Source organism: Hippoglossus hippoglossus, chromosome 22 (assembly GCF_009819705.1).
Source record: "Hippoglossus hippoglossus isolate fHipHip1 chromosome 22, fHipHip1.pri, whole genome shotgun sequence".
Taxonomy (NCBI): Eukaryota; Metazoa; Chordata; class Actinopteri; order Pleuronectiformes; family Pleuronectidae; genus Hippoglossus; species Hippoglossus hippoglossus.
Window position 1 is genome coordinate 18,494,393 of NC_047172.1, and position 22,927 is coordinate 18,517,319.

The 22,927-nt window shown below is 42.5% G+C and overlaps 1 protein-coding gene across 2 annotated transcripts in view; it reads left to right on the forward strand.

The window, feature by feature from the left end:
* LOC117755994 (peroxidasin) overlaps window positions 1-22,927 on the forward strand; it is a 59,673-nt gene that overhangs the window by 30,652 nt on the left and 6,094 nt on the right. For both annotated transcript variants that reach the window (XM_034576256.1, XM_034576257.1), the window contains 11 exons: window positions 277-552; window positions 3,703-3,815; window positions 4,127-4,283; window positions 6,351-6,459; window positions 10,014-10,171; window positions 14,059-15,065; window positions 15,177-15,673; window positions 15,823-15,957; window positions 16,943-17,151; window positions 22,198-22,309; window positions 22,620-22,752. In XM_034576256.1, coding sequence (XP_034432147.1) covers window positions 277-552; window positions 3,703-3,815; window positions 4,127-4,283; window positions 6,351-6,459; window positions 10,014-10,171; window positions 14,059-15,065; window positions 15,177-15,673; window positions 15,823-15,957; window positions 16,943-17,151; window positions 22,198-22,309; window positions 22,620-22,752 — 2,906 coding nt within the window. The remainder of the gene's footprint in view (window positions 1-276; window positions 553-3,702; window positions 3,816-4,126; window positions 4,284-6,350; window positions 6,460-10,013; window positions 10,172-14,058; window positions 15,066-15,176; window positions 15,674-15,822; window positions 15,958-16,942; window positions 17,152-22,197; window positions 22,310-22,619; window positions 22,753-22,927) is intronic.

Consider the following 22,927-nt stretch of genomic DNA (forward strand, 5'->3'; position numbering starts at 1 on the left):
GGGCAATTATTGAGACTGTTGTTAAAGACGTGGCATTCTACATGAAACTATGTAAAAACCAAAGCCACAAGCCTGAAGTGGTGCTCCTGGAAGAAAAACAGCCGGTATTGGGATTGAGATTTTACAGGATGTCGTCATGTAACACAAAGTTGACTCAGTCAAAACAACAAGACTTCTGAATCAACTTGCAGTCTCACCTCACCATAGAGACAACACTCCAGATTTTATTTTGACATAAAATATAACAGAATTTTCTCTTTTCCTTTCTGTCTGTAGCGATCCCCCAGTTCACACTCGCACCACAGGACCAGTCAGCGCTGGAGGGTCATACGGTGGACTTCCCTTGTGAGGCCAGTGGTTACCCGCAACCGGTGATCGCCTGGACAAGGGGGGGCAGTCCTCTGCCACTGGATCGACGCCACGTGGTCCTGTCCTCCGGGACTCTGCGCATCACTCGGGTGGCAGCCCACGATGAGGGCCAGTACGAGTGCCAGGCAGTCAGCCCTGTGGGCACTGTACGCGCAGCTGTTCAGCTCAGCATCCAGCAGAGAGGTGAGGGTGTACATGATATTGTTTATTACTAGATCGTTTTTTTTAATCAATGACATGTTAATTTACACAAGATCACCTTGACAGAATCTAGGCTCCTATGGTGAATGTTGAATTTTAGGTTCTATAAGAGAGAGACGTGGAAGTAGTGCTGGAACTAAGACAGGCTGTTAGTGTGGCTGCTGTAAGGTCTTCTTCAAACACTGTGTGTTTGTGGAGGAGGGGAGTGTTAGGTGGTAAAATGTTAAGAGGCGGGGGGTGGTGCAGACCCATTCAGTCACAGCTAATTTGTCTCTGCACGTGCGAGTCGGCTATTAAACTGTTACAATGCATGTATACATTGGAAGACAGTATGGGGGGGGGGTTGTGTGTGGTAATTAGCGTTGGCAAGTTTGGCATCTTTGTGTGTCTATGTGCAATGTAAATGCGTTACACTTTTACTGTGCAGATATTTTTGTGTGTGCATGCAAGAGGAAGGCATATCAAAGTTGGAGCTTTCTCGTGTGCGTGTGTGTATTTCTTTCTGTGGTTGCAAGGACCAATTTTGATTCCAAACCATTGGTCCGCACAACTTAACAGGGCTGTTTGAGGGTTCGGACTTGGTTTTAGAGTAAGTGTTAGTGTTGAGGTTTGGTATTTAGTTGCAGAGGTGGAAAAAGTAGAAGTTAAGTTACTTGTGTTAAAAACAACTCAAGTAAGACTATAAGTAATGATTCAACTTCTTTACTCAAGATTATTAAAGTGCAGGCTCCGAATTGTCATCCAGGTAAAGAAGTTCCCCTCTGATCACCATTTCTATTTCCACTGTTCAAATCAAACTCACTCATGTCACATTGACGACTATTCAACTAAAATTACTCAACAATTTACTAAGAACAGGTCAAAGCAAGAAGATATTTGTGAGCATGAAAAATTGTTCAGGGGGAAATGTGTACAATATATTGAAAGTATTTTTCATTTAAATAAGGGATGGGGAATGTTTTGTTGCTCTGTTTCATCGTCATCATTTCCAGTAACGTTGGCTGATTGTGTGCGTGTGCGTGTGTGTGTGTGTGTGTGTGTGTGTGTGTGTGTGTGTGTGTGTGTGTGTGCGTGTGCGTGTGCGTGTGCGTGTGCGTGTGCGTGTGCGTGTGCGTGCGTGTGCGTGTGTGTGCGCGCCTGTAACTAAAATTACAGGCTTGGCTTCGCACAGGAAAGCATGGCACTCTGTAATCCTGAGATGACACCATGTTTTTCCATGTAGTAATGGCTGTTAACATGGCTCAAAGTACACGCTGCATAATGGCTCTACACGGTTTAAGTCCTGTACAAATCTGCGACCATGCTTGCTCTGTCTGATGGTGTGTAAGAGCGCTGTGCAGAGTAAAAGACAAACCATGAGAAGAAAGTGAAAGCAGAGATTAATAGATGAAGTTTAGCATGTTGCCATTCAACACACATGTCGGTGTGACTGTAACATCAATACCTGTTATATTGTTACTGTGTTGGGATTCCTGCGAGACACAGAGTGGTACTGGCAGCACGTTGTCACTAGCTTTGATGCTGGGTTCTGTACACAGCAGTGAACCCCGCGCTTTAGAGAGTTCAACTTTGATTTAAAGGCAGTTAATTAGTGTGAGTCTACTATGAAACTGCCTCCCACTGCACTTTGTGCTCTAAAACTTGTGGGATTTTCCCATGGCCAGGTGGCTCACTGCCGCCTGCTGCATGGGAACCAGGCAGGAATGTGAACACGGTGTGTGAGGGGCAAACATCCACCCGCTCCCACCAGACACCTCAGCGGAAGAGTGAAGCTTAGACAGTACAGTATCACACAGGGACTCCCTCGGGTGTGTGCGTGCTTGTTTTGGTTGGCTCTTTAGGACCTTTTTTCCAGCATAAACACTGACCTTGTCAGGACCAGTAGACCTCATGGGGACCTAAGCCTGGTCCTGGTTAAGGTTAGGGGCAAGATGTGAATTGTGGTTAGGGGAAGGTTAGTTTGGGGATAAAACGCAGCTCTGTAAAAAGCAGCTTTCAAACATGCCCTGAACGCAAATTGTGTGAGAGTGAGAGCCTCCAGACTTTCTGCAGACTCCGGCCAGTCCCCTAAAGTCTGCAGAAATTCTGGTGGAGCCAGAGAAGCCATAGCAGCACAGCCGGAGATCCTCTCAAAGGGCACATGAGATAGAGTGGGGGTGTTTGTAACGTTTCAAACATGCAACAGATGCAAAAATGGAACGGATGGTGTCATTCACGTCGGAGACACAGACAAAGATGTCAAGAGAGTTTTTGGTGATGATTTGCTGTAAACAAAATCATGTGATCTCTGCAGCAGAATGAATACGTTACATCCCGCCTCTACTTGCTGCACCACATTTCATTTAAAGTGTCTGGAGATTTCTGTGCTGCTGTAAATGCGTCTGAGCAGAGAATACCCTGCTGCGTTGTGCATGTGTGAAAGGCAAACTGTGGAGAAAGTCCAGAACTAATTCTCCGGACTTACTTCTGAGGTCATATCTGAAAACAGCTTGACAGAAATGTTTAAGGGTGAGGTAAAAAGAAGTCATTGTTAGGGATAATTGATTGATTAAGCTCGGTTAGAAGGTTAAGGTTTGAGTTTATGCATTTTGTTATGATGGTTAAGGTTAGAGAATGGGGCAAGGGGATGTATTATGCTGATGAGTGTCCCCCACGGGATAGTGAAACTTGTGTGTGTCTGTGTGTGTGTCTGTGTGTGTGTGTGTGTGTCTGTGTGTGTGTGCGTGCGTGTTCGTGAGTCAAGGTGAGTGATGGCAGACCGACTCAATCTGTGTACACAAATGAAGACCAGCTGTTTTCACTCCCTATAGCATCTGTTAGGATGAGATGCTGCCTGCACAACATATTGAAATTAAAATGTTTGAGTCATTGAAATGAAAATCATATGAAAAGGAAAAGAAATTAGCTTTACAAAGACTTAAAGCTGTTGAATGTTTTGCAGCCCTGTAATAGAAGATAGAAAATTTGCCTTTGCTTAGCGTGTGTATCCATTTTTAAAAACGCTAAGATAAGTCTTAGAACATTGTGTGTGCTATGATTAATTGCAATATTCATTTGACATTGTACACTGTTGCATAATCATTAACACATGCGCATGTGTGTGTGTGTGTGTGTATGTTTTAACTCATTCAGTAACGCCTGTTTTCACAAATGCTCCAAGGGACCTGACGGCTGAGTCTGGCCAGGATGTCCAGATTCCCTGCAGCGCTCAGGGCCAGCCGCAACCCGTCCTCACGTGGAACAAGGTTAGACGCTCAAGCTCCCGTTGGCTGAGTCAGGTCTCACCCCGTGACCTCATGACCTCAGAGGTCACTGGGGTTTAGACAAGTGCTGAAGTGGTTGGACTGGGACCAGGAAATATCTTAAATCAGTCATTTTTATAAAGTAAAGCAAACGATGAGGAAGACATGATTTAGTGATAATTATATTTTAGCTCCGAGTTTTTCTGAGATAACGCTTTATCACTTTCTCGTCATTTGATCCCCATATTCTCACACCTGTTCCCGGGGCCATAACCTTTCCCCTTTTTTCTCTCCCCCAAACCTTTCCTTCCCAGGATGGTGTGCAAGTGACAGAAAGTGGCAAGTTCCACATCAGCCCTGACGGTTTCCTGGAGGTGAAGGACGTGGGCACTGCCGATGCTGGACGCTACGAGTGTGTCGCTCGCAATCCCATCGGCTACCAGGTTGCTAGCATGGTGCTAACTGTCACGGGTAAGAAAGAGCTGAGGTCAGCAGCTTTTGTCCTTTCTGCCTGAGGGGCGGGGTGACTCCGTGTTAGAAAGTAAGGTTTAAACTTATCAATAGTGTCGCACATATGGTCTCATACATCTGCTGAAGAGAAAACTGATATATTATAATAATTATTCATTGTTACACATACTATGATCCATATATCTCCACCACATAGTAACAGCTGCATGCAGGAGACATCAGTTTAATGCAAAATAAATATAAAGTAGGGCTGTAGTTAGCTGAAGAAAATCTTGGTCGATTGAAATGTTGTTGGGAAGAGGAGCACAGTATCGCTAACCAATTATCATATTATACGTAAACATTGTCCTCCTGCCTAGCCTTGTAGGAAAGTGGTCACACCCAGGAAGTGTACACAGGTAGGCAAAAAGATGTGATGATAAAATGATTGGAGCTTTTTACAGCCTGACAGCTTCCGTAGATTTATTTTTGTTGTCAGAGCTTTTCATTTATTCATTGCTGTCAGGATGTAAAGAGGATTTCGTCAAGATATGACAAAATAATGCTGAAAAAGATCCTCTACCCTACCTTTAAATCATTTTTAGATCAAACATATTAAATATATCAATTCTAATTTGTTCACTCTTTGATGTAAAACATTAAATGTGTAAATTGACGGAGCATCTTCATCCAGAAAAGTTAGCCTAGTGTTATTAGATGATCTGCAATGGTGGTTGTTCAAATTAACATTTGACTATTCAGTCATCCTCATAAACAAAACACTTCTTTGTCATGGTGTAGATTAGTTTGGAGCCAATTCCAAGTAAATGTTCAGGAAACGCATATACTTGTATATATTAAGTTTGACCCCTCTCTTTTGGGTAGGGGCAGCAGTTAGTTGAAAGATTTGAAAAAAGAATTTCTCTCCCTTCGACCTACACAAATAATGGACCAAGCCTTGAAGGGTAATGATGTAGCACCTCACACATGATGAAAGAAACACTTTAAGCGACATTCCCTCTCGTCCTGCACCATCGATGTGGTGAATCAGTGTCGAACCCGGTTTAGTTTGATTTCTCTTATTAAACATTTACCCATCACCTAATAGAGAAAGTGAAAGAGAACATGAAGCAGAAACGTTGGACGACGATTTGCTAGCTGAGAGACAAGTGAGGATCACAACACAAAAAGAGATCTGTGTTATATTTTGTATATTCAGTGTGAATTGTTGTCACATTAGTGCAGAGTCCACAGAGGAGTGAGATCTGTTGATCTACTTGGTCTAAGTCAGTGAGCCTTTGTGTAACACTCTGCTGCACCGCTATCAGATTCCTATCAGCTCTTCCCTTTGTGTGTTGGTGTTTCCTGCTGAGATCTCTCAGCTCAGACCACAGCACTCTGCTGGTGAACCATAAACTGTATCAGTGTGCTCAGTGGTTGTTGGACTCTCTTTAGTCCTCCCATCACAATTCCACTGTTTTCAGTGGCACACTCAGATGAAGGAGTGTGCCAGAAATGTGTTCACTCCAGCTACAGGAGGGAAGCTGAAGTCTCTTACACTATTCCGTTGGAAATAAGAAACATCGGTTAAGTACTACAGTATATACAAACCATTATTTTTTTACCCCTTATATAACGGCATAAAAATGGCGTAAACATTTTGGGGGGGAAATTAAATGGGGCATTTTATTTGAACTGATATAAATAGACAGCTTTTTGGCCCAAACTTTTTATTATGAAAAGGACACCATTTGGTCCCCATAAGCCTTGTTTTTAGCATGTTACTCTCTTTGCCACCGGGACACAATTTTCACGGGAAAATGACAACTTGATTTATGGCACGAAGGAAGAAACTGCGTCACCCATTGCGTTAACAAAACAAGGAAAGGATTCACCAGCGTCATGGTGCTGCAGCGCCTTTACAACATTGACCAAACAATAATAGCACCTGGAACTGCTTGGGACATGAAAGTTTTCCGTTCCAATAAAAAAATGAACCACAACTGGAGAAAGTGGATTGTCAGTTGATGTTAGTTTTGGGTACGAGCAACCTGTGAATGATGTTTTTGTGCTTTTCTTTTTTTTCAGTTCCTGCAGTGAGCAGACAGGGAGACACCTTCGTGAGCACATCCATCGAGCAGGCCATCCGTAATGTGGACAGTGCTATTGAGTCCACAAGGAGACGTCTGTTTGATGGGTAAGATATGAGTGAGTCATATAACGGACGCACTTAAATTTGCATATTGCATTCACTATCCCCTTGCCCTGACTTCAACCATCATAATCAAATTAACCATTAACATAACCCTAACCTAATAATCATTCTAATGTTTACTCTAAAATGCTCAAACAGCCCTTTGATGGTTTGTCAGAAAGTGAGGACCAGCCAAAATGTCCTTGCTTTCCATCAAACCGGTCCCCACAAAGATAGCCATTAAAACTTAATACTTACACAAACATTATTATTAACATTACTTACACAAGCTTCACATTCCCCTATATTAGCGGATAGGATAGGAGGTCTTTTGCAGAATATCGTAAAGCATGTAAAGTCCGTAATGTGGAGCAGATTTGGGTTAGATTGATAGGAGACTCTAAATTTACCTTAGGAGTTAATGTGAGCATGTTCGTTTGTCTCTGTATAGCAGCTTTCAGATGTTCTCTAAACTCTGGATAATCTCCTGAAATTATTTGGATGGGTTGTATGTGAGAACGCATTTGTCCGAGTCAGTTGCTGTTGAAACTTTCCTGAGTTTTTTCTGCCAGCCCTCTCATGAAAACTCCAGATCATGTCCGAGTGAGCCCAGGAGAGAATACAGCAGGATTATGTCCAGAGATTCACACTGAGCAAGTGAGCGCATCAACGGCGTTTCTAATATAAAAAGGACGCAAAACTGAAAAAAAACCTAAAAAAATACAAATATTTCAGAATGAAAGAGGTGTAATACACAAAGAGGACGCAGACGAACAATGTCAACTTTGAAAGACAACGAGATACAAGAGCTTTTGGTGATAAGGGCTGATGGTGGTGTTGATGTGCTTTAAACAAAAACACATGATCTCTGCATCAGAATGAATACATCATTTCCTGCCTCCTGCAGGCTGAACCCAGGCGTCACCCCTCACCTGAATGTTCAGGAGATTTTCTTTTTCGGATGTTCTCCGGAGTTAGTGTCTGAAAATGGCTCATGTCAGCCTTGCGCTACGCCTAATGTCAATCGGGATTGGCTCCAGCCCTCAAGACCCTCAAGGGATAAGCAGTATAGATAATGGATGGGTGTCTGTTAATGGCTGGAGGCAAAGTTTACCTAAAGAATGAAAAATGTTGTTTCCCACTATGCAGTGTCTGATGTAGGGAAAAGGTCACGTACACCTTTGTGCACGAAGGTTACGACTTACTGCAGCTCCATATCCAACTGTATTTATTGGACATGTGTTTTGCACAAAAGTCTCAGTCTTTGATGGAGATTGTAACAGATGAAAGCAGAAGTCTGCAACAACATTATGTCATTACTATTTTTTTTTACTTCCAGACGCTGACAGGGCCAACGTTAAAACACTAATAGCTGGTCTCACGTCATCTTGGCAAATGACTTGCATTTCTGAGTCAGAGCCTTCAGGTAAAGAGTGTAGCCATTGGAAGTTTCAGAGGCCGTGCCTGACACCCTGCTGTTTCATTGCACAATGTTTTCAATTTTAGTCAGTTCAGAACACTTGAATTTGAGCGCTGCCGCAGGGCGTGGTACTCGCAGCCATTTGTTCTGACAGCTGCAGTCAGTGTCTGTGGCTGGTTATCATCAGCTTCTCATTCTATCCTTATCAATTTGCTTATTTTCAAATGGTGTGTCAACGTACTAATCCTCGGGATGATTGAGGAAAGTCTTTGTAGATGAGAGATGTCAGTGGTGTCAATACAACTCACAAGTGTTTCCATCCTGTCGAATGATGTGGTTAGCTGTTGTGTTTTTCTTGGCATGCACATACAGTGAGTGCACACACACAGAGAAACACAACCCGAACACACACACACACACACACACACACACACACACACACACACACACACACACACACACACACACACACACACACACACACACACACACATACACAATTGAAAGCTAAATGAAGATGAGGGGATTTCTATCCCTCCATCACGACAGTCACAGACTCACAGTGGCGACTGCTTCCTGCCTGACAGCACCAGTGTCTCTCACCTTCATATGGAATTAATGTAAAACCAGACTGACGTTGGTAGAACAAGAGCAATACAGAGGAGGAGCTAGTAGCACTTGTTACTCTGATCACAAAGCACGTTGACTGTCGCACAGTTAGACCATGAGGTCCATTTCCTGATGGTAGCAGCTGTTCATGAAGGCAGCACATCTTTCAAGCGTCTTGGAACAGTTCAACCAGCTTCACACCTGCATCGGGTTGTTTGGGGATTTGAGTTTTATCATAAAATACATGTTAATACTAGACTGGTCTGGCACCCGCTATATTTTAAATATATATATATATATATATATATATATATAAATAAATGTTTTGCACTTCTCATAATAACATCTCTAACTTGGTGTTATACTCCGTTGCTGCATTGTATAGCTGTCTGCATCAGGTTTTTACCATCCACGCAGACAGGCAGAAAGTTTCCGATGAAGTTGTGCACGTGCCTGCGAGTGGCACATAATGCAGTCTCTTTTTGGCGAGGATCTTTAGAATGTGTACCTGTCATATGGAATCAGTTGCATGTGAGAGCGACGTTCCTGCCTGTGCACCCCTGGTACTGCCACAGTGAATGAATTCTATGGAGAATGCTGCAGAGAAAATTGAAAAAAAATCCTGGATCTGCACCAAAATTGAATGGGTTCTTTCCCAACCCATACCACACCCTTCCACAAAGTTCTGTGGTAATCCATTTGGTTGTTTTTGCATAATCCTGCTAACTAACAAACAAACTAAATGAAAACATAACCTCCTAGATGGAGAGTAATTCTTATTTCATATGCTCTATGTTCTATTCTACATATACATATACATGTAGAATGTGTTCTAAATCCAATAATTTTTTAACACAAACACAAATAAAATGCTTATGTTCCGATAGTAACATGCCTTACATGTTCATTATGACATCATCTAAATGTGCTCGTAAAATGAGAGTTTTTCATTTTAACATGGCTTGGGTAAAACACCTGTGCATCTGGCATCATAATCACAGCCATATATGTCCAACTCTGACTGAGCTTTAAAAGCTGCAGTTGAATGCATGTTTAGAAACATGACTTGAGGTGCTGCTGCAGCAGTCCAGTGGTCTTCAAGAGGGAATGAGATCAGTAACAACACAGTCATGTCCATAAACCCAGCTGCAGGCTTGCGATGGAGGAGTGGATTGACCAAGATGTTTGTACATGTTTTGGGCTTCTCCTCATTGGAACTCTCTGACCTGCTATTGCTGTGGTGAAGAAATCCTTTTTGGAAGTGTGAGAGAAAACGCTGCCTTCTTTTCCTGCCCTCAAGAGACACAGAAACAAAAAAATCTACCCAGAAAATGTGGTTTGACTTTGAACTTGCAAGTGCTTTCTTTTTATTTGTCTTTCTTGACTCCCACACATTTTTTCTTCTGTTTCCCACCGTGTTTTTTTCCCCCTCTACATGACTTCATTTTCATTGTCACTTCTCCTTCATCACTCTCTCCTTCTCTCCCACCTCCCTTAAACCCTGTCTACCTATCCCTCATCCCTCCAGTGAGCCTCGTACCCCAGGAGAGCTGCTGGCTCTTTTCCGGTATCCTCGTGACCCCTACACGGTGGAGCAGGCGCGTGCGGGAGAGATCTTCGAGCAAACTCTTCTGCTCATCCAGAACCACGTCAACCAAGGTCTCATGGTCGACACCAACGGCACCGGTGAGGCTGCTAACCTACTGTTCTGCGTGTTGTGTCTACAACGTGTTTGCAAATCTTTTGTCATTTTGCCTTTATTTGAAAGATGAAATGGTAAATAGAAATGCAACAAAGGTTCCCAGGTGATAGAGTGGACATTTTTGGCTACATGGTCTGCTTTCTAATTATTAGGCTATCATGGCATAACAACCCCACCCCGCATTGTAGATTACAACATTAACACTTCTTTGCCAAAATTACATGTTCACATTGAGTATAACACTGGCAGGTGAAATGTTATAACACAAGTCATATTGTCCATAATTTGACAGGAAAACCAGAGGACAGAGTATTGTTGAGATTTTGTTTTATATTTTGTGAATAAAGTCATAATACTATGAGAATACATTTGTAATAATAAAATAAAGTTGTAATATTACAAAAATATATAAACTTGTTATTTTACAACAGTGAAATTGCAATTTTACAAGAAGTCGTACTTTTAGGATATGAGTCATTTAACAGGGACAATATCAGACAATCAAGTCTGTTACCTGTGTTAAAATGAGGAATATGGAACATTTTGTTAAGTTCTAGTGTAAGTCTAAAAAATAACCAAATACTGAACATAATTAAATGAAAAGATTGTGTCTCTTTTATGGAGAAGCAAATAGTGTTGAGTGGCTTGATGGGTCAAAGCGGAGACTCTGTGCTAAATTCATATGTGTTTTTTTTTAACTGTCAAACTTTGTATCAAATCTTTTCTTACGCTCGTGATAATTAAAACCTCACACACTAGCAATTAGTAAGCGATTAGGTTATTAGGTTATTTTTCTGCACAAACAATTGCAGACCTGCCACAATAAGCTGTTAGCACAGTATTGCTGCCGTCTATCAAGGCGTGAACAACCTCACTGGGCCCATGGGAGTCAGCTCTCTGGTTTGCTGGAGTTGCAGGGTGGAGCCTTTGGCCCACCATTGCTGTTGATTATGCTGTATTCATAGCGAAGGGGATAAACACTGGAACAACTTCAGGCTTGGAGAAAACGTAAGAGGAAAGAACATGATGCCATTAAGACAAATTAATTTCAGTTTATCTTCTATGAACTCAAAGTGCTCCCAATAATCATTTCCACAGTTGAAAACATGGAGGAAGTGATCAGTACGTAGGAGGCTGTGATTTAATCCACACACTGTACATACAAAATAAAATGTTGTCTTGTGACCTTAATAATGAAAATTAAGATTATTTTTACCGTCATTGATTGAAACTGAGATAAGCTTCTGCACAGGTGTAAAAAGAATGGAACTGTAAAGAAGGTTTGTCACTTTTAAAACTAGAATGGCTCTCATAGTAGAGCGTATACTTCAGCCAGGACCCAACAGTCCCCTTAAATTCAATCAGGCTCCACCAGATTGCACACACACTCATCGATATCAGTTCCATTAATACGCCTGATTTCTTTTAAATCAAGACCCATGAATAATCCCTGAGAAATTTACAGAATTGTTGAAAAAATTCCGCTATCTAATAGACAGACAAAAGAAATTAAGACTCAACGCTTTGGCAGAGGCAATAATTATAACAGCAGTGGCTCAGCTAAGGGTTCTGCAGACTGAGCCCCGCAGCCGGTCTTTACTTGCTGTGGCTCGATCAGTGCAGGTCACTTTCACACTTTCAGAAAGAAAGCTTCAACCAGCATTACCACAGACCAAGCAAACCGCCCATTTCACACAGGCAGGTTTAAAACGGGCACTGCACTTGGAATAATAAATTATGTAGATTAAGTCCTTGCGGAATCTCTCTATATATATCAAATCTGTACCCAAGTATTTTGATGGTAAAAAAAAATCAAGAAATAAGCTCATCTTCCCAGAAAGAGCGTTAACATCTCTCTGCCCTTGACAGCTAAGATTTAAACAGGCTGTAGACTGGGAAAGCTGGAGTCAATGGCCAATACAAGTAATCCACTTTTAACAACATGGACAGCCACATCTCTCACAGATAATCCTGATGTAGAATAACTGTAGATGCAGATACACAATATACATGTTTGTGGGTTGTTTCAGTAATAAAATATTGGTTTTGACAATTTTCTGCAGGATATACATAACATCTTTCTAAAGTCTCATTGTGTATTCAGTTCGGAGCTCCCGGCCAGTTTCCTGAGCAGAGTCCCAGCCAGTGATTCAGTTCCCAGCTACTCTATGAATTACCATGTTATTGTGAGCAACATTTGGCTGTGTGCGAACACTCCATCTGTGTGCCATTTTCTCTTAAGCAGGACCTGAGGCGGGGAGACGTAATCATAGAGCAGTTGACGAGCGGCCCATAAACAGTTTTATTAGCCCTGTGTCACACAACACAACACTAACCTGCAATCACGGCCGAGCACAGGACAACTTTCAACGTGGTTTGTGTCGGTGTGCACATTTTCTCAATTATGCATGAATCAGATCGGGAGACCACGGGTTAATTTGGATGTTTACATGCATAAGCATCTGCCTTTGTTTGCAGTCACATAATCATGGAAAAATGTAGAGCGGTCCAAGAAAGAAAGCTGGAGCGTCTTATATATTTCCACACACACAATGGTGGATGAACACACTCGTTGTAATGGAAGGATTGATTTAACAGCACCAAGGTCAAATGGGCTAGATGTATCCAGACGCTGTATCTGTGCTGCTTTGGAAAGTTTTGGCTGAATCAAAGAATTTTATCTACATTAAAAATCTATGGCGGAAAAAGAGTAAGGATTTGGAGTTTGTCTAGAGTGACGTTATGGTAAAAAATAGGGTTGGAAGAAGAGAGAGCTCTGTGGAATAGGAACAAAGAGAGACACTGTTTTCTTTGCTTGTGTCAACAACCAAATTTGTTGCACTGGCCTCAAACCAAGTTAACAAAGAGATTTCAGCCGATCAGCAGAAACAAATGTGCTGCTTTTATTGTATCTCTCCTTCAGCCACGTTATGCCCAGTTCTCCTCTAACACACACACACACACACACGCACAAAACCACACAACAAGCCAATAATGTGTGAAGTAGACTGTGCACAGAGAGGAAGTCTTACCTATCCCTCATAGAGGTTGTCGGTACGCACTTACCACACGTTCTCATGCGTAACCACAGCACCATATTGCTAACGCATCACAGACACACAAACACACCGATGTGCTGCACTCTGGTGCTTTCACATGTCAGAGCGAGTCGGGGCAGGTTATTGAAATACTGCCACCTGCAACCTCGGGTCAGGAGGTTGTTTCCAGTTTGAGTGAATGATTGTGACTAAGTGTACATTGACACCAACATTCCAATATTAACCCCATTTGTCTCAATTAGACACTGTCATGTAAATAGAATTTTCTGACAAACTGAATAAGGTCCTACTCTGAATAAGCATTGTAGACATGTAGTATTCTAACCTTCACAGCATTTTGCAACATTGACATAGGTAAGTTGAAAACTACTGGATGATGTATGACCTGGGTGTAAACAAGATGGAAAAATAAAAAAGCAGCTTTTGCAAAATACAAATAAAACACCCAAAACGGCGTACTGTAGCATCGTACATTCAATTATTTCACGTTTGGGTTTTAAAATGAGTGGAAAAATATCAGACATAATGACATGAGTTATAATCCGACTAAGCTCTGAATGTAAACGGGAATTTTAATCGGATATTCTATAAACAACTAATGTAAACATCATCAAAATATTGTTTTATTGTGAATAAGGTCAATGGTCAGAATATTGGTGTCCATGGAAATGATACATTTTTTCCTTATCTAATTGATTACCTTTCCAAATAGTACTTCAGATATTTACATCAAATTTTGTTCATTTTTACAAAATTGTTGCCGTTAACCATGTATCCTCTTAATGTGTTGAATTTATGTTGCCGTTCCACAGCCTTTCGCTACAACGACCTGGTCTCCCCCCACTTCCTGGATGTGATCGCCAATCTGTCCGGCTGCACGGCCCACCGCCGCTTCAACAACTGCTCCGACATTTGCTTCCACCAGAAGTACCGCAGCCATGACGGCACCTGCAACAACCTGCAGCACCCCATGTGGGGCGCCTCGCTCACTGCCTTTGAGCGTCTCCTGAAGTCCGTCTATGATAACGGCTTTAACCTGCCGAGGGGCGCCAATGAGCTGCCGCACAACGGATACAGGTTGCCGCTGCCGAGGCTCGTGTCCACCATACTGATCGGAACAGAGACCATCACTCCTGACGACCGCTACACTCACATGCTGATGCAGTGGGGTCAGTTCCTTGACCACGATTTGGACTCAACGGTGGCCGCCCTCAGCCAGTCGAGGTTCTCCGACGGTCAGCTCTGCGCTCAGGGTTGCACCAATGACCCACCGTGCTTCCCAATCCAGTTCCCTGCCAATGACGCACGGCAGCTGCGTAGTGGCGCCCGCTGCATGTTCTTTGTCCGATCCAGCCCTGTGTGTGGCAGCGGGATGACATCTTTACTTATGAACAGTGTTTTTCCGAGAGAGCAAATCAACCAGTTAACTTCTTACATCGACGCTTCAAACGTTTACGGCAGCTCACGGCACGAATCAGAGGAGGTCAGAGATCTGGCCAGTCAAAGGGGTCTGCTCCGGCAAGGTATCATACAGAGAACAGGCAAGCCACTCCTACCGTTTGCCACTGGACCACCAACTGAGTGCATGAGGGACGAGCACGAGAGTCCGATTCCGTGTTTCTTAGCGGGAGACCACCGGGCAAATGAGCAGCTTGGATTAACTGCCATGCACACTGTGTGGTTTAGAGAACACAACCGCATCGCCACAGAGCTACTGAGGCTGAATCCTCATTGGGACGGGGACACCATCTACCACGAGGCGAGGAAGATCGTAGGAGCGCAGATGCAGCACATCACCTACAGTCATTGGTTGCCAAAGGTAACGGCAAATAGCTGAAGTCGAATGTTCCATTGTTATGCTGCTTTGTCTCTGATCATTTCTCAAGGTGATAATAAGAACAACTTTAACATTCCTTCTCCAATCTCCTAGATCCTGGGTGAGGTGGGCATGAAGATGATGGGCTCATACGCCGGTTACGACCCGAACATTAACGCGGGCATCCTCAGCGCTTTCGCCACCGCTGCTTTCCGCTTCGGCCACACCCTGATCAACCCCATCCTCTACAGGTTAGATGAGGAATTCCAGCCAATCCCCCAAGGGCACATCTCTCTGCACCGCGCCTTCTTCTCCCCGTTCCGCATCGTCAACGAGGGTGGCATTGACCCGCTGATCCGTGGGCTGTTTGGCGTTGCCGGTAAAATGCGGGTTTCCACTCAGCTGCTGAATACAGAGCTGACGGAGAGGTTGTTCTCAATGGCCCACGCCGTGGCTCTGGACCTGGCTGCCATGAATATACAGAGAGGGAGGGATCACGGCATACCTCCGTACAATGATTTCAGGACCTTCTGTAACTTGACCTCAGCTCAAACGTTTGATGAATTGAGGAACGAGATTAAGAATTCAAATGTCAGAGAGAAACTACAGAGGTAATTATACACTCAAGATTATAATTATTACTTTGAGAATTTTACATGATACCAGTTTGCAACAAATGGAACAAGGTAACTGGGCTACAGTCAACGTAGTGTATTTACATATTGCCGTCTCCCTGAATGTTGGTTTTTTTCTGCGGCAGGCTGTACGGGACTCCTCTAAACATCGACTTGTTCCCTGCCCTGATGGCTGAAGACCTGGTCCCCGGCAGTCGACTGGGGCCCACCCTCATGTGTCTACTGGCAGCTCAGTTCAAACGCCTGCGAGATGGTGACAGGTAGAGTAAGATCACAACACATCTCACCTCAACGTTCACAAACACGTTTCCTGATGACAGGAAAGAATGCCTCCACATTTTCAAGCGGAGTTCTTCATTGCGGTTTCTTTTTTTTCCTGAAGGGTATGTACTGAGGACAGACATTTTCCCGTGATAAAAACTAAATTAAAGTTTTTCAGCAATAGTTTTTAAATCATTCAGGATTAGAAATAAATATATCTGTTAATTAACATTTTATTGAGCATTCAGCTGATCCAATAGAAAACGCTTGTGGTATTGAACCTCTGACAGTGACTACATTTATATGGCTATGACTATTGGCCTTATTCAGAAGACATTATTTCGATTATGGTGTTTACATGAGTAGCTAGCCAGTAGTAGAGTGTTTACATGTTACTGAGCACAGTCTGGTAATAGCTCACGTCATTATGTCTGACGTTGTTCTGCCAGTTTTAAATCCCCAACCTGACATAGTTTAATGTACAATGCTACTGTATTCCCTTTTGGTAGTTTTCTGTCTAATTTTGCAAAAACTCCTTTTTACTTTTCCATCGTGTTTACATGTGTCGTGAAGCAGTCTGTAACTGCCGTATGTCGATGTCGCAAAATCCTCTGGTGCTCCAACAGGATGTTTTAATGTGATTCAGACCTATACATGTCTAAATAATGCGACTAAGATCAGAATACTCATACACATGTCTTAATTTGATTATTGCTTATGCTGAGTATGAACCTTTTTGTATTAAGGTAATCATTGCTATATACATGGCAGTATCTTATGAAGACTATTCGTTTAATTTGGTTAATATCGGAAAAATGGTGTCCATGTATACGTAGTCTCTTTTTCCTTAAGGAATCGTTTAAAATTGAAGTTATGTAACCTTACTTAGAGTTTCTCCATCATGTCAAAATTAGAGAGAGAGGTGGGAAGGAATTTTATCTCATGTCTCATCTCAGTCACTTCCCTTGCCCCTGTCTCCTTCAGATTCTGGTACGAAAACCCAGGCGTGTTCACTCCTGCCCAGTTGACCCAGTTGAAACAGACCTCGCTGACACGGGTGATGTGTGACAATGGCGACAACATCACTCGCATCCAGCGCGACGTCTTCAGGGTGGCAGAGCTGCCCCATGGCTATGGCAGCTGCGACGACGTCCCTCAGATTGACCTGCGCATGTGGCAGGACTGCTGCGAAGGTAAGACAACTTTCTGTTATCGTGTGAATGGTCAATGGTTTGTATTTATATTGTATTTATAGAGAGCTTATAGTCTTGACTTCTCAAAGCTCTTTGCAGTAAAGTTTCGCCATTCATCCATTCACACACACATTCATTCATAGAGTGTCTTGCCCAAGGACACTTTGACTTGCGTAATGGGGGAGCAAGGGATCCAACCACCAACCCTCTGGTTTGTGCATGACCCACTCTATCTTCTTCTTCCTTTGTTTTTACATTGGCTTGAGAACATATTTAGACCCTTCCTTTTCTGCACAGTAGTGTTTTTGTTTTTATGTTAAATTGATAAAAATACAACTTTTGCCAATCAACAAACACTCCATAATCCATGAGGACAAAGTGAAAATATGCAAATTTAACAAAAATGTTTGTTCAAACCTACTTACATACATAAGGTCCCATTATTAGTACCAGCTCTCAATATGAAGCAGTCTGATGCATCAGTTCATAACCATTGTAATGATTCATTGACTCCAACTTGACTAAGACAGGATTACATAATTGTAATTTTCCGTAAAGCTAACTTTCAAAAAGTACTTTAATGGTAGTATAAGTGTGTGCAGGCTATGTGTCGTCCCTACGCCCCCCCTAGTGTTCGTGTGACGTTTTCTTCGAACACTTGAATGCAGAATCTGTACCTTTCACGTTCGCATCTTTCATCAACTGGGCTGATCTTGTCTAGCATATGACTTTTCTTCGTGATGAAAGAACACATAGTTCCCCAGCAGCACAGGAAGTTGCCCAGACGTCTCAGTCAGTGGCTTACACTGGTCCAGTATCTGGGCTGTTTTGTGAAATTAAAGCCATACAATACTCTCAGCCTTTTGTCTCCCCTCGATAACATCTTCCTCAAGGCAGCGGAGCTTCGCAATAATGACGGGCTATGTGCAACAATTTAGAACAGGCCCCTGTCAGAGGAACGTGGTTATTCTTTGACCTCAGTTTACTTGACAGCCCTCCTGTCTGTGTGGCCCATGTCCATAGGATGTCACTCAGTGTGAATGTTGCTCAACTGCTCATAAGGAAAAGGAGGTCTGACTGTAGAGAACAATGTCTTGGATCATCATCATCATCTCGCTTCACGAAAGGCAAAACTTCTATCTGTCAGATGTTGACTTTTACAAAGTAGTGATTTACTGAACCGGTGCTTTGTCGCTATTTTAGAGGCCTGTTAAGCAATCGACACAATCCTGAGACCCTATTTCACAACTTTTTTAAATAAAAGCTCTAATTCAGGTCTGTTGAAAGCATTGCAGCAACTAAACACATTTTCATTTTGAAGAGAAACTGCAAAAAAGGAAGTGAGTCTATGAATGTTGTCATGACCAAGATCAGCACCTGCTGCACACATAAATGTCTATCAGGCCGATATGATGCAATAAAAAGATTGATATTGTTATTGCTGGTGGGCCAGCGGGCCGATAGTTGCCAACCACTGGTGTTGGTTATCCGAGGACATAGAAGATCACGTGTTAAACAGACGGTTCAGTCACGTTGTCCCAACTCCACTGACAGAGTGCTGGTCAGATGTTTACTCAAATGTTCAAAATATTGAAAAATAAGATGAAATGAATAGTATTGATGAAATGAATGGTTTGCGAGATCTGCCTTCCACATACAGACTGACATTTGTGGAATTAGTAGATGGATGAAGTTTGAAAGCAAAAGCCATGTAATGTCACGCCGTTGCGACTCAGCTGAATCATTAGTGCGGTGAAACAGCAGACCTCCTCTTCCTGAACACTCATGATATAACTAATGTTGTGCTTTTCACATACTGCTCCCGCTAATTGCTGGGGTAAGACATGGTATTTAGAGTGAAATTCTGGAGGTTAAAACATTCCAACCATGGGAGCAGCTGACAAAGCGAAAAAGAAGCTGACTGAAGAGGCACCCCCTGCTGTTATAATAAACCGGCATGAGGGTTCATAGTGATTGTTTGCCTTGTATCACTTTCTTGGAGATACGATCAGCTGTGAAATGAGCAAATGGCTTAGATTACATGGAATAATCTCAGGTATTAGATGAAATCTTTGGAGCTGTGGGACGTTCAGTGATTGTTTGAATAGAACATTGAGTAATCATAATGGTGAACTTTGTTGAATGAGTTTAGAGTTAGAAAATGTTCATTATTGCTCCACTGTCTTTGAATCTTCAGTGGCATTACTGCCCACTGTAAAATAAACAGCCACTGCCTCACTTCCTTTTTCCATTTGAACACAAATTAAGTCAACAAGTGCTTAGTAAAAAAACAAACATGTGCACAGTGCATAGCTGTGCTGTGCCTTAAAGATCCTACCCACAGATGAGATTTAGTCACCAATGTTACATGTGTCTATGCAGATGGAGGTGTGTTTGAAGGGTTTGAGTCCACAAAACACTAGGAGTCTTAGGGGTAAACAGCGTTGCAGCCAAAACATGGTTTAAATGACTCCGCTCTCACTATTTGTTTACTCTCCTTAAACCTAGTTTATAGTCACCATTCCTGTCCTTGCATGTCGCGTCGCACACCAGAATTGACGTCAGTTCTGCTGGCACGCACCATCGCACTTCATCAATCCTGCCGGTTGCGCACCTCCTTGCTTTTTAAACTTGGTGCTCTCTGCACATGACATGCCAACACCGGTCTATACACACCACAAAAGTATTAAAGTGAAGGTGTTGTGTTGACGTCAAAGTTGTCGTGTGCAATGGCCAATTCAGCATCCATCGAACAATCCATCTGTTCCACATGGTTTAATGCTGCACTGTTGAGGGTGCATGTAGGAGATCGCGTTTTTAGGATGATAAATTCTGTAGAAGTAAAGATCCCCTCACATGGATGACAAAGCTGTAAGTAAATGTTACAATCCATCTGAGAATATTTTCTACTTATTAAAGCCACATTACATTCTCCCTGACTACATGATATAATGCTGTTGTCACTAGCGTGATATAATGATAAATACTAATATTTAACTTGTGTGTCAACTCAGAAAATCATTGAGACAAGAATTCTACTGCATTGCAAATATATGAATTATTCTTTCATGTAAAAATTTGAGTGAAAATTGATTGTCCTCAGAGGAAAAATGTAAAAGGATTAAAAAACATTTTAATATGTAACATATGGCCCTTAATTATTCTGCTTTCATCCCAGATTCTGAGCCCTTCGTTTGACCTTCCTTGACAAAATGGTTGAGGGAAGAGCAAAACTAATAAACAGAGAATATGCTGCCAGAAAGAGGAGGGAGGGAGGGAGGAAAGAGGAGTTGTTCCACTTGTTTCTGTCCGTCTGTCAGTGAAGCTGTAGCCAGGTTCACAGTTGTGTTTGGTTCAATTAACACAGGACACCGCTGATAACTTAAAAAAACTGTAAAAAGACTTTACAGGAAAGTGAAGACCTTTTGATACGACCTCAATCTTTTAAGGGTTAAGACTTTTGGAGTTTCCGGGGCAAACAGTGTTGCAGCCGAATCCAATACAATTGAAGTAAATGGTGACCGATTCTTCAAACAGAAAAAAAACTGAAAAAACCTCCATACTGCTCCTGTGGTGTCATAAAAGTGTCGTAGTAAGCGTAGGGTTCGCGTGTGAACTATCCCTTTAAGACTTGCTTTTAGGGTTAGGGTCTGTGTTAAGTTATATCGATGATGCCCCCTGCCCTGTGCAGTTGTAAATGGGGAGCCAAAGGGACTGCACTGGCCGACACGCGTCCGTCAATAGCTCTCTATCCCCATATCACATACCACAGTAAGGATGATCAGTTGGTCAAGACATTATGACCTTGAGCAGTTATTTCAGTGGGTAGTCCTAAAGAGGATTTTACTCCTGACCTCTTGGTTTTTTATATTTATTGAAAACTGAGGTGGATAGGATGAGGCATTATGGTAGAGTGGTTAGGGCCAGGGGCCAGGTTAGGCATTTAGCTGTGATGGTAAAGATTAGGGTTAGGGGCTATAGGGGCCAACGAGTGTCCTCAAATAGATAGAAGTACAAGAGAGAGTGTGTGTGTGTGAGATCATGCTGGGCTCATGCGTATCTGTCAGCATGAGACAGGAGCTCTTGTTGTTTCTAGATAGTCTTTGTCTTTTACAGACCACGGTCTAGTAAATCAAAGGGGCTCTGAGGCTGAGCAGCTGCCTGTAAACTCTTCCAGATAAAGATGCAGCCGTGCTAACTGCAGGGCTGATCCACTCATCTGTGCCTCCTCAGGTTTATTATGAACTGTCTCCTGATGCTCAGCATGCCTCAGATGTGTAGCGGGGCGTGAGCAAGGTGCTATGTTTGTGTACGTGTCTTTTTACTCTCTTTGATCTGGGTACAGCGTCTACAGCGTGACACTGAGTCATGGTAATACAATAAGCCTCAGAGTCCTGGATCAGCACTTTGAAGCTGAAGGGAAGGGACATCAGCAGACACGGTTTCCTGTTTTTATACCGTATTTCCTCCAATAGTGGCCGAGGCCGTTATTTACCTCAGCTGCAGAAGGAAACGGGCCTTTATTTATAGCAGCCTTATATTAGAGGCAGGCCTTCATTTCTAATTACAAAGTATAATTGGTCATATTTTAGTAGGAAGTATCCTATTCCCTGTTAAAGTCACTGTATTCTTCTGTTAATGTCAACTCAGCACTTCCAGCAAACATTTCAAAATAAAAGGTTCATTGAATATAAACCCTTTTTCCTAGCAGAGCTTTTAATTTGAAACATTTGCAGGCATGCACCAGGCCATTTAGGTAGGAGACAATCATGTTGTGTGAAATTTCCAGGAAGTTCCAATGATGTTGACAATGATAATCGGAAACTTTAAACTGTTTTTATTTGAGGACTTATTAAGATTAAAATTATTTTCATTACACAGGGCGTTTACTGTGTGTGCTCATCAATCTCTGCAGCATTGCTATTTCATCCTTTTGAATCCGATTACATTTATATATGATCAATAAAAAAAATCCTTATTTTGCGGTCATTTATCTTTCCTCTGTTAGTGTGTTACAGTCGTGTTGTGTTGTGTTTGACCCACCAGACTGCAGAACCAAGGGTCAGTTCAACGCCCTGTCGTACCACTTCAGGGGACGCAGATCAGCTGAGCACAGCTACAAAGAGGATGATCCTGCCAACAGCATCCCGGAGAACAGGTAATGCAGCGTAGCAGCCATCAAACGTCAGGATCTGATGTTTAAAAAATCCACCAAGAGTTTGATGAACCCTACAACCGCATGCAGGCGGTGATTTACTGTGAAGAGAAAATGACGTATTTACTGCTCACTTGCTCTGTAAGTGGAATGTAGAGGCCACATCTTCAGAAAGACAATAGGCTCTTCTGAGTGACTGACGTTTTATGATTTATATAATGTTCTGTATTGCACATAGTCTTATAAATGCTATGATGAGTTCATAGTTAAAGAAATGTCACCTGGTCTTATATCTGTACATGTATCTTTTCAGCCCGGCGGAGGGAACCACAGAAACTGTAGTAAACGTTACTCTGACCTCCAAAACAAGCACTGAACCTTCAATCAACGACTTCCAGGAGTTTGTCTCCGACATGCAGAAGACGATCACAAGTTTACGAAAGCAGGTGTGTGTCCGTATCAGCACCCACACACATGTTTGCATTTGACTATCACTGGTGTTCTGGTAATTGCACAAGACTTGTGTGTGTCCGTGCATGAGGTGACAAACCGCAGAATATGCATATGAAAAGCAAGAAGTTCCACAATGCACTGGGGCCGCTCATGCAGCCAGTGTGGCCC